General features: G+C 41.1%; 1 protein-coding gene across 10 annotated transcripts in view; it reads right to left on the bottom strand.

The window, feature by feature from the left end:
- Positions 1-16,907, bottom strand: part of USP13 (ubiquitin specific peptidase 13) — a 153,847-nt gene that overhangs the window by 21,734 nt on the left and 115,206 nt on the right. For all 10 annotated transcript variants that reach the window (XM_056565255.1, XM_056565250.1, XM_056565246.1 and 7 more), the window contains 3 exons: positions 12,029-12,117; positions 4,174-4,296; positions 366-392 (listed from right to left, as the gene is read on the bottom strand). In XM_056565255.1, the coding sequence (XP_056421230.1) occupies positions 366-392; positions 4,174-4,296; positions 12,029-12,117 (239 nt within the window). The remainder of the gene's footprint in view (positions 1-365; positions 393-4,173; positions 4,297-12,028; positions 12,118-16,907) is intronic.

The raw sequence follows: 16,907 nt of genomic DNA, 5'->3' as shown, positions 1-16,907 counted from the left end.
TGAGAAGCCAACACTAACCACTTTAATAATAGGAAAAATCAGTATTAATGCTAAGTATTAATGTATAAAATCTTTCTCTCTATAGGGATTGGTTTCTCCCCAGGCGCATTATTATTTTATTAAACAGAATGTATTGTTATAGATAGGAGCATTACTTATTTCTCCAGGAGCATTACTTATTTTCTCCAGTATCTTTTTTATAGATTTCTTTTTCGGTCATTCATTCTACACATGTACAATGTTCCCAGGCAATACCATAAGTATCATTGTACTATACTGCATATTAAAAATTAAATCTTTAACACACACTTGTATTACAATGCTTGTCAATCAGATATAAAGAAAGAGGTAAAACAAAAACATACCATCCATGAAATGGTTCCGGAAAGGATCTGAAAATAAATGAGAGGATTAAAACATGTCTTCAGTGGGTATGCAGAAAATAGAACTAAAGACTTGAATGTTGAGCTACCCATCCTTATCAAGAAAAATATGTATGCACGTGTCATAGACTTTTATAGTGTTTGCTTTCATGACCAGGGAAATTTCAACATATCCCTTAGTGGGAATTTTACAAACAGAATAAAGAACATAGAGTGCATTTGGAAAGTCTTCAGAACCATTCACTTTTCCTTATATACGTTGAAGCATTGTGCAAAAAGAAAAAAAATAAAGTTTTAACCCATCTTTGTGCACTCAGTATCCCATAACATGAATGTAAAAAAAAAAAACTTTTTAAAAAGGGAAAACTAACATTTTTCATGGACTTTAACCCCTTAAGGACAGGTTTTTTTTCCGTTTTTGCACTTTCGTTTTTTGCTCCTTGCCCTTAAAAAATCATAACTCTTTCAATTTGGCACCTAAAAATCCATATGATTGCTTATTTTTTGCGCCACCAATTCTACTTTGCAGTGACATTAGTCATTTTACCCAAAAATCCACAGCAAAACGGAAAAGAAAATCATTGTGCGACAAATTCGAAGAAAAAACGCCATTTTGTAACTTTTCGGGGCTTCCGTTTCTACGCAGTGCATATTTCGGTAAAAATGACACCTTATTATTCTGTAGGTCCATACGGTTAAAATGGTACCTACTTATATAGGTTTGATTTTGTCGTACTTCTGGAAAAAATCATAACTACATGCAGGAAAATTTATACGTTTAAAAATGTCATCTTCTGACCCCTATAACTTTTTTATTTTTCCACGTACAGGGCGGTATGAGGGCTCATTTTTTGCGCCATGATTTTTGTTTTGATATGACTTTTTGATCACTTTTTATTCATTTTTTTAATGGTATAAGAAGTGACCAAAAATACGCTTTTTTGGACTTTGGAATATTTTTACATGTACGCCATTGACCATGCGGTTTAATTAACTATATACTTTTATATTTCGGACATTTCCGCATGCGGCGATACCACATATGTTTATTTTTATTTACACTGTTTTATTTTTTTGGGAAAAGGGGGGTGATTCAAACTTTTATTAGTGAAGGGGTTAAATGATCTTTATTAACACTTATAACACTGCACACACTGATCTCTCATGCTGATCACTGGCGTGTATTAACACGCCTGTGATCAGTGTTATCGGCGCTTGACTGCTCCTGCCTGGATCTCAGGCATGGAGCAGTCATTCGCCGATCGGACACCGAGGAGGCAGGTAAGGTCCCTCCCGGTGTCCTGTAAGCTGTTCGGGATGCCGTGATTTCAGCACGGCGGTCCCGAACAGCCGGGATACTTTCACTTTCGCTTTAGACGCGGCGGTCAGCTTTGATTGCCGCGTCTGAAGGGTTAATACAGGGCATCACCACGATCGGTGATGTCCTGTATTAGCCACGGGTCCTGGCCATTGATGGCAGCGGGACCGACCCGATATGATGCGGGGTCACCGCGTGACCCTGAGGCATATCGCGGGAGCCGGCGGAGGACGTAAATATACATCCTTCGTCTTTAAGGGGTTAAATGAACTGGTGCCAGAAAGTTAAACTGATTTGTAAATTACTTCTATTAAAAAATCTTAATCCTTTCGGTACTTTTTAGCAGCTGTTTGCTGCAGAGGAAAATCTTTATTTTTTTAATTTCTTTTTTGTCTTGTCCACACTGCTCTCTGCTGACACCCGTATCAGGAACTGTCCAGAGCAGGAGAAAATCCTCATAGCAAACCTATGCTGCTCTGGACAGTTCCTGACACGGACAGAGGTGTCAGCAGAGAACACTGTGGACAACACAAAAAAGAAATTTAAAAAGTAAAGAATTTTCTCTGTAGCATACAGCTGCTAAAAAGTACTAAAAGGATTAAGATTTTGTAATAGAAGTAATTTACAAATCTGTAACTTTCTGGCACCATTTCCACCGGAGTACCCCTTTAAGGGGTTAAACACAATTTAATACCTTTGGAGAGACCTGGAAATGGCTTTCACCGACAGTCCCCATCCAACCTGTAAGATCATGAGAGGATTTGCACAGAAGAATGGTAGAAAATCCCTAAGTCTATGTGTTCCAACCATGTGGCATCATACCCAAGAAGACTGGAGGCTGCAATTGCTGCCAAAGACTTCTGTACTGACTAAGACTAAGTACTGAGTAAATGGTCTAAATACTTATGCCAATGCAATATGTTAGCTTTTCCTTTTCAATAAATTAGTAAAGGTTTGTAACATTCTGTTTTCACTTGAAAAAAAAATTATAGAACAAGGCCGCAACATAACAAAATGGGAGTTAACAGGTCTGAAGACTTTCCAAATGTTTTGTAGCTATTCCTTTGCAGTAAGCATCAACACTTTCCCTTCTACACATTTTTCAGCCCTTATTTTTTTTTATTTCCAGTTGCTTATATTGCTTTGATATATTGTGCTGTAAACGGACCAAGATCACTATATCAGTCCCTGTCCCCAGTAAGGCCTCACAACCTTATTACCCCTTACAGATTAGGGAAGAATATACAATGCATAGTAAAAAAGGGAAGCTATTATGATGCTTTAAAGAGCACCAGTGGTCAGTTAAAAAACATTTTTTTTTTTATACTATTGTGTAGCCTCATGTGTCCTGATTCCAGTGGTGATTTTATTTGTTGCTATGCCCCAATCCCAAGTTTTTACTATTTATTATAGTCATATTCACACTCTCTGAGCCAAGCTCTCCCCCCCCCCCCCCCCCGCTTTAGCCTCATATTCACACCCCCTGAGGTCAACTCTCTCCACCTCAGTCTCATATTCATACTCCCTGAACCTGATTCTCATCCCCACAGCCTAGAATTTGAAATTAAATTTCTACGCATATGACTATTCAGAGAAAAGTGCAGTCAGCATAGTAGTCAAAATAAAAACATTGTTGGCTACAAAAAGGGTGAAAAAAATAAAAACATTTTCTTTTATCCTAGCAGAGTATCGAGCGTTACCCGGTCCTCCTACCTAAACCTTCTGGGAGAGGAAAAGCAACAATTACACTTTTCTTCTCATTACTTGTCCTGACATCCTGTCCTCCGCACTCACTATTCTATGCACCTTCCTGCTGGACAGTTAAATCATACTTTACCATCAGGTTGATCTAGTGGCAGGATGTTTACAAGTCCCTGGTAATCTTTGCAGCCCGAGACTAATGACTAACAGATGTATCAGAAATCCCATATACTTGCATGGGACTTCAAAGGAAAAAAAAACATAAGCGGGGTAGGTTAGGGTTAATTTAACTCTTCTATATTTTAGTTGACATATACATAACATGTGTACCAAGTTTTATCAAAATGTCTCCAACCACTTAGAACTTTTTCAAAAAGGACTTGAAAAAGATAGCGGAGCGCTCTCGAAACGCATTGTCTATGTTTAATAAAAGAATCCTACTCTATCCACGGCATCCCTGGTCCACTGTAACCCGCGGTATGCGCCCCGAGAATCATCTGGTTTTTCACTCCTTCTGCCAGGCCACTACCGGCAAGAATTTTGAGCAGATATATAGATTGACCACGGCCATAAATATATCCTTACCTTTTTATAAGACAATGATACCTTCATTATGTTTTTTTGTTTTTTTGTTAAATTTGTCAATTTCTTACATTTATAAGGACATAAGATACAATATAGTTTTACAAGCCCATATATAACTATGCTGCCTCTCAGGTGCATGTATAATGAATAAAATGTTAAATAAAATTATACATAATTTTGTCAAACCTTTTGGGTCATCTGGAATAACAATAGGGGGAGCAATGTTTGGGAGCTCTTCTTCTCCAGGCTGCAGACCTTTTGCTCGGAGATGATTTACATCCAGGACATCGGGCATTTCTACTGTTACATCTTAAAGAATCAGAGAAAAAATAAAATGTTATTATCCTTTACATAGGGTGATACAACTAAGGAGTCTACCAACTGACATTTAATGTGGATAAGTGCAAGATACAGTGGGGATCAAAAGTTTGGGCACCCCAGTTTGTATTAATGTGCATAAAGAAGCCAAGGAAAGATGGAAAAATCTCCAAAAGGCATCAGATTACAGATTAGACATTCTTATAATATGTCAACAAAAGTTAGATTTTATTTCCATCATTTACACTTTCAAAATAAAATAAAACAAAAAAATGGTGTCTGCAAAAGTTTGGGCACCCTGCAGAATTTATAGCATGCACTTCCCCCTTTGCAAAGCTGAGACCTGCCAGTGTCATGGATTGATCTCAATCATCATCTGGGAAGACCAGGTGAGGTCAATCTCAAAGGTTTTAAATGTCCAGACTCATCTGACCTTGCCCCAACAATCAGCACCATGGATTCTTCTAAGCAGTTGTCTAGAAATCTGAAACTGAAAATAGTTGACGCTCGCAAAGCTGGAGAAGGCTATAAGAAGAAAGCAAAACTTTTTCAGATGTCAATATCCTCTGTTTGGAATGTAATTAAGAAATGGTAGTCATCAGGAACAGTGGAAGTTAAAGCAAGATCTGGAAGACCAAGAAAAATATCAGACAGAACAGCTCGCAGGATTGTGAGAAAAACTATTCAAAACCCACATTTGACTGCACAATCCATCCAGAAAGATCTGGCAGACACTGGAGTTGTGGTACACTATTCCACTATAAAGAGACACTTGTACAAATATGGTCTTCATGGAAGAGTCATCAGAAGAAAACCTGTTCTACGTCCTCACCACAAAAATCTGCATTTTTAACTTTGCAAATGAACATATAGACAAGCCTGATGCATTTTGGAAACAAGTTCTGTGGACCGATGAGGTTAAAATTGAACTTTTTGTCTGGAATGAGCAAATGTACGTTTGGAGAAGAAGGGGAACAGAATTTAATTAAAAGAACCTCTGTCCAACTGTTAAGCATGGGGGTGGATCAATCATGCTTTGGGGTTGTATTGCAGCCAGTGGCACAGGGAACATCTCATGAGTAGAAGGAAAAATGGATTCAATAAAATTTCAGCAAATTTTGGAAGCTAACTTGATGCCATCTGTGAAAAAGCTGAAGTTAAAGAGAGGATGGCTTCTACAAATGGATAATGATCCTAATCCTCGAAATCCACAGGGGATTACATCAAGAGGTGTAAACTGAAGGTTTTTCCATGGCCTTCACAATCTCCTGACCTCAACATAAATTAAAATCTATGGATAGACCTTAAAAGAGCAGTGCGTGACAGACAGCCCAGAAATCTCAAAGAACTGGAAGACTTTTGTAAGGAACAATGGGCAAAGATACCTCAAACAAGAATTGAAAGACTCTTGGCTGGCTACAAAATGTGTTTACAAGCAGTGATACTTGCCAAAGGGGGAAGTACAAGATATTAACTCTGCAGGGTGCCCAAATTTTTGCAGACACCATTTTTTTGTTTTCTGTTGTTTTGAAAGCGTAAATGATGGAAATAAAATCTAACTTTTAAAACTTAATGTAGTATTAGCGTATCGGCGCACAGAAACAATGAAAAGGTATATTCAAACTTGCTCTGGATGCATTGATTAGCCGTATCCTCGATATGAGGGGCCGGTGAGTGCTGAGACTGTGTTACTGATAATTATTCTTGTCAAATATACCAAAAATGAAATACACCAGAATGTCCATGGATTTAGTTACACTTAAAACAGAGTATTGAGCACTGGACAATGACAAGGAGATTTGAATAATTACTAGGTCATTTGCAACTGACTTGCGATCACAGTCTCTGTGCATGCATCCCGTTACAAATGTTTCAATAATGTCTCTGATGTAGATACAATAACTACAATCTCTGACACTAATTTTTGATTTGTGTCAGAGATTGTAGTTATTGTATCTACATCAGAGACATTATTGAAACATTTGTAACGGGATGCATGCACAGAGACTGTGATCGCAAGTCAGTTGCAAATGACCTAGTATTTATTCAAATCTCCTTGTCATTGTCCAGTGCTCAATACTCTGTTTTAAGTGTAACTAAATCCATGGACATTCTGGTGTAATTCATTTTTGGTATATTTGACAAGAATAATTATCAGTAACACAGTCTCAGCACTCACCGGCCCCTCATATCGAGGATACGGCTAATCAATACATCCAGAGCAAGTTTGAATATACCTTTTCATTGTTTCTGTGCGCCGATACGCTAATACTACATTAAGTTTTAATCTATTATCCATGTGAGGAGTGGTCAGGACCCTCTCAGCGTTATCTTGGCAGCCGGTAACATACCATTCCAGCGCTAGTGATATTTATACATTTGTTTTTTATTTAAAATCTAACTTTTGTTGACATATTATAAGAATGTCTAATCTGTAATTTGATGCCTTTTGGAGATTTTTCCATCTTTCCCTGGCTTCTTTATGCACATGTATACAAATTTTTACCCGGGGTGTCCAAACTTTTGATCCCCACTGTAATGCACCTTTGGCATAAAAAGGGCAGAATATAGAATATGGGATACAGTCCTAACCTCAGTATCTGAGAAAAAGTATTAAGGGGTAATTATTTCAAAAGACTTAAAGGGGTACTCCATTGGAAAACATTTTTTTTTTATCAACTGGTGACAGAAAGTTAAACTGATTTGTAAATCACTTCTATTAAAAAATCTTAATTCTTACAGTACTTATCAGCTGCTGTATAATCCAGATGAAGTTGTTTTAGAATGTATTTTCTGTCTGCCCATGGTGTTGACACCTCTGTCCATGTCAGGAACTATCCAGAGCAGGAGAGGTTTGCTATGCGAAATTGTTCTTGCTCTGGACAGTTCCTGACATGGACAGAGGTGTCAGCAGAGAGCACTATGAACAGACAGAAAATAAATTCAAAAAGAAAAGAACTTCCTCTGTATTATACAGCAGCTGATAAGTACTGGAAGGATTAAGATTTTTTAATAGAAGTAATTTAAAAATCTGTTTAACTTTCTGTCACCAGTTGATTTAAAAAAGAATAATTCCACCGGAGTACCCCTTTAACCCCTTGGGGACGGAGCCCATTATGACCCTAAGGACGGGAGCATTTTTTGCAAATCTGACCACTGTCACTTTAAGCATTAATAACTCTGGAATGCTTTTACTTATAAATTTGATTCCGAGATTGTTTTTTCATGACATATTCTACTTTATGTTAGTGGTAAATTTTCGGCGATACTTGCATCCTTTCTAGGTGAAAAATGCAAAAATTTCATGAAAAATTTGAAAATTTAGCATTTTTCTAACTTTGAAGCTCTCTACTTATAAGGAATATGGATATTCCAAATAAATTATGTATTGATTCACATATACAATTTGTCTACTTTATGTTTGCATTATAAAATTGACGAGTTTTTACTTTTGGAAGACATCAGGGGGCTTCAAAGTTCAGCAGCAATTTTCAAATTTTTCGCAAAATTTTCAAAATCGGAATTTTTCAGGGACCAGTTCAGGTTTGAAGTGGATTTGAAGGGTCTTCTGGTTAGAAATACCCGATAAATGACCCCATTATAAAAACTGCACCCCTCAAAGTATTCAAAATGACAATCAGTAAGTGTGTTAACCCTTTAGGTGTTTCACAGGAATAGCAGCAAAGTGAAGGAGAAAATTCAAAATCTTCATTTTTTACACTGGCATGTTCTTGTAGACCCAATTTTTGAATTTTTACAAAGGGTAAAAGGAAAAAAATCCTCTCAAAATTTGTAACCCAATTTCTCTGGAGTAAGAAAATACCTCATATGTGTATGTAAAGTGTTCGGCGGGTGCACTAGAGGGCTCAGAAGCGAAGGAGCAACAATGGGATTTAGAAGAGTGAGTTTTTCTGAAATGGTTTTTGGGGGGCATGTCCCATTTAGGAAGCCCCTATGGTGCCAGGACAGCAAAAAAAAACACATCGCACACTATTATGGAAAGGACACCCCTCAAGGAACGTAACAAGGGGTACGGTGAGCCTTAACACCCCACAGGTGTTTGACAACTTTTTGTTAAAGTCGGATGTGTAAATGAAAAAAAAATATTTTTCCACTAAAATGCTGGTTTTTCCCCAAATTTTACTTTTTTACAAAGGGTAATAGGAGAAAATGCCCCCCAAAATTTGTAACCCCATTTCTTCTGAGTATGGAAATACCCCATATGTGTACGTCAAGTGCACTGCGAGCGAACTACAACGCTCAGAAGAGAAGGAGCACCATTGAGCTTTTAGAGAGATAATTTGTTTGGAATGGAAGTCGGGGGCCATGTGCATTTACAAAGCCCCCCGTGGTGCCAGAACAGTGGACCCCCCCACATGTGACCCCATTTTGGAAACTACACCCCTCACGGAATGTAATAAGGGGTGCAGTGAGCATTTACACCCCACTGGCGCTTGACAGATCTTTGGAACAGTGGGCTGTGCAAACAAAAAAATTAAATTTTTCATTTTCACAGACCACTGTTCCAAAAATCTGTCAGACACCTGTGGGGCGTAAATGCTCACTGTACCCCTTATTACATTCCGTGAGGGGTGTAGTTTCCAAAATGGGGTCACATGTGGGTATTTATTATTTTGCATTTATGTCAGAACCGCTGTAAAATCAGCCACCCCTGTGCAAATCACCAATTTCGGCCTCAAATGTACATAGTGCGCTTTCACTCCTGAGCCTTGTTGTGCGCCCACAGAGCATTTTACGCCCACATATGGGGTATTTCCGTACTCAGCAGAAATTGCGTTACAAATTTTGGGGGTCTTTTTTTCCTTTTACCTCTTGTGAAAATAAAAAGTAAAGGGCAACACCAGCATGTTAGTGTAAAAATTTTTTTTTTTACACTAACAGGCTGGTGTAGACCCCAACTTTTCCTTTTCATAAGGGGTAAAAGGAGAAAAAGCCCCCAAAATTTGTAGTGCAATTTCTCCCGAGTACGGAAATACCCCATATGTGGCCCTAAACTGTTTCCTTGAAATACGACAGGGCTCCAAAGTGAGAGAGCACCATGCGCATTTGAGGACTAAATTAGGGATTGCACAGGGGTGGACATAGGGGTATTCTACGCCAGTGATTCCCAAACAGGGTGCCTCCAGCTGTTGCTAAACTCCGAGCATGCCTGGACAATCAGTGGCTGTCCGGAAATGCTGGGAGTTGTTGTTTTGCAACAGCTGGAGGCTCCGTTTTGGAAACACTGCTGTACAATACGTTTTTTATTTTTATTGGGGGGGACAGTGTAAGGGGGTGTTTATGTAGTGTTTTACTCTTTATTATGTGGTAGTGTAGTGTTTTTAGGGTACATTCACACTGGCGGGTTACGGTAAGTTTCCCGCTAGGAATTTGCGCTGCGGCGAAAAATTTGCCGCAGCTCATACTTGAAGCAGGAAACTTGCTGTAAACCCGCCCGTGTGAATGTACCCTGTACGTTCACATGGGGGGGGGGGGCAAACCTCCAGCTGTTTCAAAACTACAACTCCCAGCATGCACGGTCTGTCAGTACATGCTGGGAGTTGTAGTTTTGCAACAGCTGGAGGCACACTGGTTGGAAAACCTTCAGTTAGTTTCAGTTACCTAACTCAGTATTTTCCAACCAGTGAGCCTCCAGCTGTTGCAAAACTACAACTCCCAGCATGCATGGTCTGTCAGTACATGCTGGGAGTTGTAGTTTTGCAACAGCTGGAGGCACACTGGTTGGAAAACCTTCAGTTAGGTTCTGTTACCTAACTCAGTATTTTCCAACCAGTGAGCCTCCAGCTGTTGCAAAACTACAACTCCCAGCATGCACGGTCTGTCAGTACATGCTGGGAGTTGTAGTTTTGAAACAGCTGGAGGCACACTGGTTGGAAAATACTGAGTTGGGTTCTGTTACCTAACTCAGTATTTTCCAACCAGTGTGCCTCCAGCTGTTGCAAAACTACAATTCCCAGCATGTCTGATCACAGAAGGGCATGCTGGGAGATGTAGTTATGCAACAGCTGGAGGTACGCAACTACAACTCCCAGCATGCCGAGACAGCTGTTTGCTGTGTGGGCATGCTGGAATTTGTAGTTTTGCAACATCTGGAGTGCTACAATTTAGAGACCACTGAACAGTGATCTCCAAACTGTGGACCTCCAGATGTTGCAAAACTACAACTCCCAGCATGCCCAGACAGCAAACAGCTGTGTGGGCATGCTGGGAGTTGTAGTTTTGCAAGATCTAGAGGGCAGTATAGAGATCAATGTGCAGTGGTCTCTAAACTGCAGACCTCCAGCTGTTGCAAAACTACAAATTCCAGCATGCCCACACAGCAAACAGCTGTCTGGGCATGCTGGGAGTTGTAGTTTTGCAACATCTGGAGGGCTACAGTTTAGAGACCACTATAGTGGTCTCAGACTGTAGCCCTCTAGATGTTGCTATGCAACTACTCACCGGCTTCCGTCGCATCCGGGAGCCGTCCTCTTCTGCCGCACGCCGCCGCAGATCTCCGTCGCCGCCGCCGATCCCCGACGCTCCGCTGCCTCCGGAGGGGTAAGTGGACTCCGGCGCCGCTCCTCTTCGTTTTCCCCGTTCTGCCCCGCCTATTGTGGGAGGGCAGGACGGGGAAAACGAAAGTAAACCCCTCCGCCCCAGATCTGCTATTGGTGGTCGCGTCTAGACCACCAATAGCAGGGATAGGAGGGGTGGCAACTCTGCCACCTCACTCCTATCGCTTTAGGGGGATCGTGGGTGTCTTAGACACCCGCGATCCCCCTTCTATTCCGGGTCACCGGGTCACCATAGACCCGTAATGACCCGGAATCGGCGCAAATCGCAAGTGTGAATTCACTTGCGATTTGCGCCGATCGCCGACATGGGGGGGTCTAATGACCCCCCTGGGCATTTGCACAGGGTGCCTGCTGATAGATATCAGCAGTCACCCCGGCCCGGTCCCCGCCCGGCGCGCGGCGGGGGCCGAAATTCCCACGGGCGTATGGATACGCCCTTCGTCCTTAAGTACCAGGACGCAAGGGCGTATGCATATGCCCTTCGTCCCCAACAGGTTAAAGGACGGCAGTCAATGTCATAGAGCAGCAGGAAATTCTAGCAGAATGCTATGATGTATAGGGAGAGGTATTAGCAGTAGAAAGAGAGAAGTGCTCATGCCACTGTACAGAACACTGGTGAGACCTCACTTGGAGTATTGTGCGCAGTACAGGAGACCGTATCTCCAGAAGGATATAGATACTCTAGAGAGAGTTCAGAGAAGAGCAGCTAAACTAGTACATGGACTGCAGAAATAAATTGACCAGGAAAGGTTACAAGGAACTGAACATGTATAAATGAAATACGAGACATAGGTGATATGATAGAAACTTTTAAATACAAAATGGGAATCCACAAAGGTAAAAGGAGGAGAGAATATTTAAAAGAAGAAAAACTATCACAAGAGGATATAGTTTTAAATTAGAGGGGTAAAGGTTTAAGGAGTTATATCAGGAAGTATTACTTTACTGAGAGAGTAGTGGATGCATGGAATAGCTTTCCTGTAGAAGTGGTAGCTGCAAATACAGTGAAGGAGTTTAAGCATGCATGGGACAGGCATAAGTTTACCCTTATATAGGAAAGGGCCAGGGACTATTTATAGTATTCAGAATATTGGGCAAACTAGATGGGCCGCATAGTTCTTATCTTACATAAGTCAGTCACCTACCAAGTTTTTTGGGTACCCAGTCAAGTCCAAATGTAAACTTCTTTATCTGGATCACCAGTAATTCAGGGAATGAAGCAAAACGAGATGTCCTAGAAAATAATCACAAGTTGCGGATTTAAATGGGCACTCTCATTAAAACAAATTTTTGCTATTGCACTCCTTATGATAAATAAAAAATCTTTCTAATGAACTTTGTCTAAAAAAATGGTTTTCTATGTTTTGTGTTTAAAAAGCTGCCACTAGGTGTCTCCCTACTTGTCCACATCACATTTTCCCCCACCTTTTGCACAGACTTTGGACTCCTGCTGGTCTGGCAGAAGTCCAAAATCAGGAAATACAGTCTGTAGTGCTGAGGGGGGTGAGTGCAGCCTTAGCCAATCAGAGCTCATCTCTCACACTGAACTGCTATGGGCTGTGTGTAGCAGAGTGAGGGAGGAAGTTCTCCTCTGTATGGCTTCAGATGATGTCATACCTGCTGGGGAATGCCCCATCCCGGTCTGTGAATCTGACTGAGACTGGGCAGAAAATACAGAGCAATATCAAGGTAGAAAACTAAAAAATAATAACAATAAAGGCAGGGGGTGGTTTATCATGACGGGGGCAGTAAACTGGGAGGATTATAAAATTTAACAAGTTCATGAGAGGTACTCTTCAAGTCCCTAAAATATATTGCAATCATATTCCCAGTGATTTAGGATAGAGGAGTATGTTGTGTTACACACATTTTTCACTCTTTCACTTCCACCCTTTTAGGACAATGGCTAGACAGACTGTTATACTGTCTCAAATCATCAATAAGAGGATGCAGTAAAATCCCTTTTAATCTACAGCATGTCAATTACTTTCCAGATTTTTTTTGCAAAGTAACCCTATTGACTTCAATTAGGGAGTCAATATTGGCAGTAACAATCCTACTGCTGAGGATTTGGGCGCAGATTACCTTCAGATCAGCAGGAAAAGCCATAACTGAACATACCTTACAGCAATGTTTTATATGCAGCGGTGAATGGGCTGCCCTACAGATGAATGAGGCCTCTACTGTACTTCGGTATGAAAAAGAAATGTGACGTGAGTTACTGGACTCCATCTGTATGTGTGTGAGCCTGTAAAAGGCACAGAGACTGTATGGCTCCATGCACTGCTTTACAAGCATTGTGCACAAGGCTCTACCGTGTGCAAGAGTACTGAAGAGATTTTTCTAGAACCCAGAATATTTCATGCTTCTGAGATGGTTGCTACTGTTATGGGTTATGTTACTGGGGAGGTGCAGATATTTTGTAGGATGCACATTATTTGAGGTCTAGACATAGATGCTTTGTATTAGGACAATGTATGCAAAGTAGTAACTTGTGTTGTTCTGATGAATGGCAACCAATCAAATTGCTGCATTTATTTTCCAAACAGTATCTATAACACGGGAGTTGGGATCTGATAGGTTCACTACTTTTGATACATCTATGGGGGCACTATAAAACCAACATCATATATTTTTGCATTAATGTCATCAATAAATAAACACCTGCAGATCCTTGTTTAAATAATACCTGAGTTTTCACACAAGAAAACGGACATGCTAAAAGTTATAATCAGACAGCAGTCAGGGTCTGGGAGTTCATACATAGTGGTTAAGCACTGCTCCCAACATCCCCCCCCCCCCCCCCCCAACACACACACTTTCCGTGCATGCGCCCCGAGATGACCATAGTGTTACATTATTAGGCTGTCTTGGTCACTTGGCTCAGATATGGGAGAGAATGTATATAGCGTGATCTTTTCCTAGCTAGCGATTGGTCGGGGTCTTGACACCCAAACAACAACCGATCAAAACTTTGGATCATTGACCCTTTATGGTTTCCTTTTATTTTGTTTCAAAATTCCTATGTACCAGCTTCAGGTCAAACTTCAAGTGCTATTGAAAAGTTACGTGATTTAAGACAGATGACATTCCTCCCCTGAAAGCAGGATCTGGGAACATGTGCCACATGAGTGGTATTTATATGGCTTTACAGAGAAGTGGTGGCAGCTTAGATAAGGGCAAATCCTTTATAATTAACCCAGGGACAACAGATAAGTAATTCAGTGATAATCCGAAGAGAAAGCAGTAAACTCCCCAGAGATGGCTTCAGCTGTAACAGAATGCCCACTCAACCATGAAGACAACAAATACCCAGAACCATTCCTTCTAGCTCAATGCAAGGTAATGAGAATATATCAAATAAAATCTCCAATCAGCCAGCTCCACATGTACAGCTTGAATGAACACACTGACAAGTGCACTGGATCTGCTTAGCAGTTTCTATACACATTCCACAATTGGCGCAGTTCCACTTCTCATACCTTCATATCCTCTTGAAAGCGTCCTCATTCCCTATTGGATTTGAAATTGCTTTAGGATTTTTTCCTATTATGGTATAGACTGGTAAAGATTATCACCAGTGCCAAAAATAGGCTTTATTTACTGGGAACATGTTATTAGACAGCAACCTTTTGTTTAAATTAAAATTGTTAGGTTAAATATGTTTTTTAAGACTTTTTATGATTTTTTTTTTCTAACTTTACATGTCACTAACTATATTATACAATAATCTTAAAATCTTGCAGTTTTAAGTCTGGACAAGATTCCATGGTCAGTTTTTGCAGTACATTCAAGTATATTCATTCTACTAATGCAGAACCAGCAAATTGCAATGTGAAAAGTCTGAATCAGTGCTTGCCAAGTGACTAGCGTTCGTATATTAGCTATAGATACGCATGTATATTCTGAAATGTATCTATATTTGCAATAATTATCCTGAATTTATGTTTTAATGCAATACTTCTTTAAACTTTATATATATATTAGTAGACAATTGAAGCAGGAAACTTAAAGGGGTATTCCAGGAAAAAAACTTTTTTTTATATATCAAACAGATTTGTAAATTACTTATATTAAAAAATCTTAATCCTTTCTGTACTTATGAGCTTCTGAAGTTAAGGTTGTTCTTTTCTGTCTAAGTGATCTCTGATGACACGTGTCTCGGGAACCGCCCAGTTTAGAAGAGGTTTGCTATGGGGATTTGCTTCTAAACTGGGTGTTTCCCGAGACAGGTGTCATCAGAGAGCACTTAGACAGAAAAGAACAACCTTAACTTCAGAAGCTCATAAGTACTGAAAGGATAAGGATTTTTTAATAGAAGTAATTTACAAATCTGTTTAACTTTCTGAAGCCAGTTGATATATAAAAAAAAGTTTTTTCCTGGATAACCCCTTTAAGACAATGGCTCTCTCCTCTTTACCATGTTACCATAGGCGTGCGCACCGGGTGTGTCCCACATTCGGGACATCCCTGTGTCCCAAAATATCTTTTCAGGACACAAGGATGTCCCAGGTACCTTTCTGCGGCCTCGCGTTAACATTAAAAAGCAGGGGCCACCCGGAGGTAGCGCACGCAGGGACGTCACCGACGTCACGTGCATGCGCCCATAGGAGCGGCGCATCGGGGACATTGCGCATCGCACATGGTAAGTTGAACGTCATCTTCGGTGTTCCGACCACCGCTCCTCCAGTCCCGGGACCTACAGTCCCGGGACCTATAGGCCATAGCAGTAGACCATGACGCCGGACCGGAGGAGTGGTGGTCGGAACACTGAAGTACGGCAGTACACAGACATACAGCCTCCAGCCATACACTGTATATGGCTGAAGGCTGTATGTCTGTGGGGAACTATACTGCACCTAATGTGGGGGGACTATCCTGCACCTAAAGTGGGGAACCTTTACTGCACCTAATGTGGGGGGAACCTATACTGCACCTAATGTGGGGGGGAACTATACCGCACCTAATGTGGGGGGGAATTATACGGCACCTAATGTGGGGGTGAACTATACCGCACCTAATGTGGGGGGGAATTATACCGCACCTAATGTGGGGGGAACTATACTGCACCTAATGTGGGGGAATTATACGGCACCTAATGTGGGGGAACTATACTGCACCTAATGTGGGGGAACTATACTGCACCTAATGTGGAGAACTATACCGCACCTAATGTGGGGGAAACTATACTGCACCTAATGTGGGGGAATTATACTGCACCTAATGTGGGGGAACTATACTGCACCTAATGTGGGGGAACTATACTGCACCTAATGTGGAGAACTATACTGCACCTAATGTGGGGGAAACTATACTGCACCTAATGTGGCGGGAACTATACTGCACCTAATGTGGCGGGAACTATACTGCACCTAATGTGGCGGGAACTATACTGCACCTAATGCGGGGGAACTATACTGCACCTAATGTGGGGGAACTGTACTGCACCAAATGTGGGGGAACTGTCCTGCCAACCTAATGTGGGAGAACTGTACTGCACCAAATGTGGGGGAACTGTCCTGCCAACCTAATGTGAGGGAACTATCCTGCCAACCTAATGTGGGGGAACTGTCCTGCCAACCTAATGTAGGGGAACTGTACTGCCAACCTAATGTAGGGGATCTGTACTCCCAACCTAATGTGGGGGAACTGTACTGCACCAAATGTGGGGGAACTGTACTGCACCAAATGTGGGGGAACTGTACTGCCAACCTAATGTGGGAGAACTGTACTGTACCAAATGTGGGGGAACTGTCCTGCCAACCTAATGTGAGGGAACTGTCCTGCCAACCTAATGTGGGGGAACTGTCCTGCCAACCTAATGTAGGGGAACTGTACTGCCAACCTAATGTAGGGGAACTTATACTGCCCCTAATGTGGGGAACTATACTAACTGTGTGCGTGTGTGTATATCTATATATATATATATATATATATATATATATATACGCACGCGCACGGAGTGAGTTTGTGCTTTAGTTTGTGCTAATGCAATAGGCTGTGCATGCCTATGCATGTTACAAA

Source organism: Hyla sarda, chromosome 3 (genome assembly GCF_029499605.1).
Source record: "Hyla sarda isolate aHylSar1 chromosome 3, aHylSar1.hap1, whole genome shotgun sequence".
NCBI lineage: Eukaryota > Metazoa > Chordata > Amphibia > Anura > Hylidae > Hyla > Hyla sarda.
Note: the sequence above shows the minus strand (reverse complement) of the source record. Positions and strands in the feature narration are given on the sequence as shown.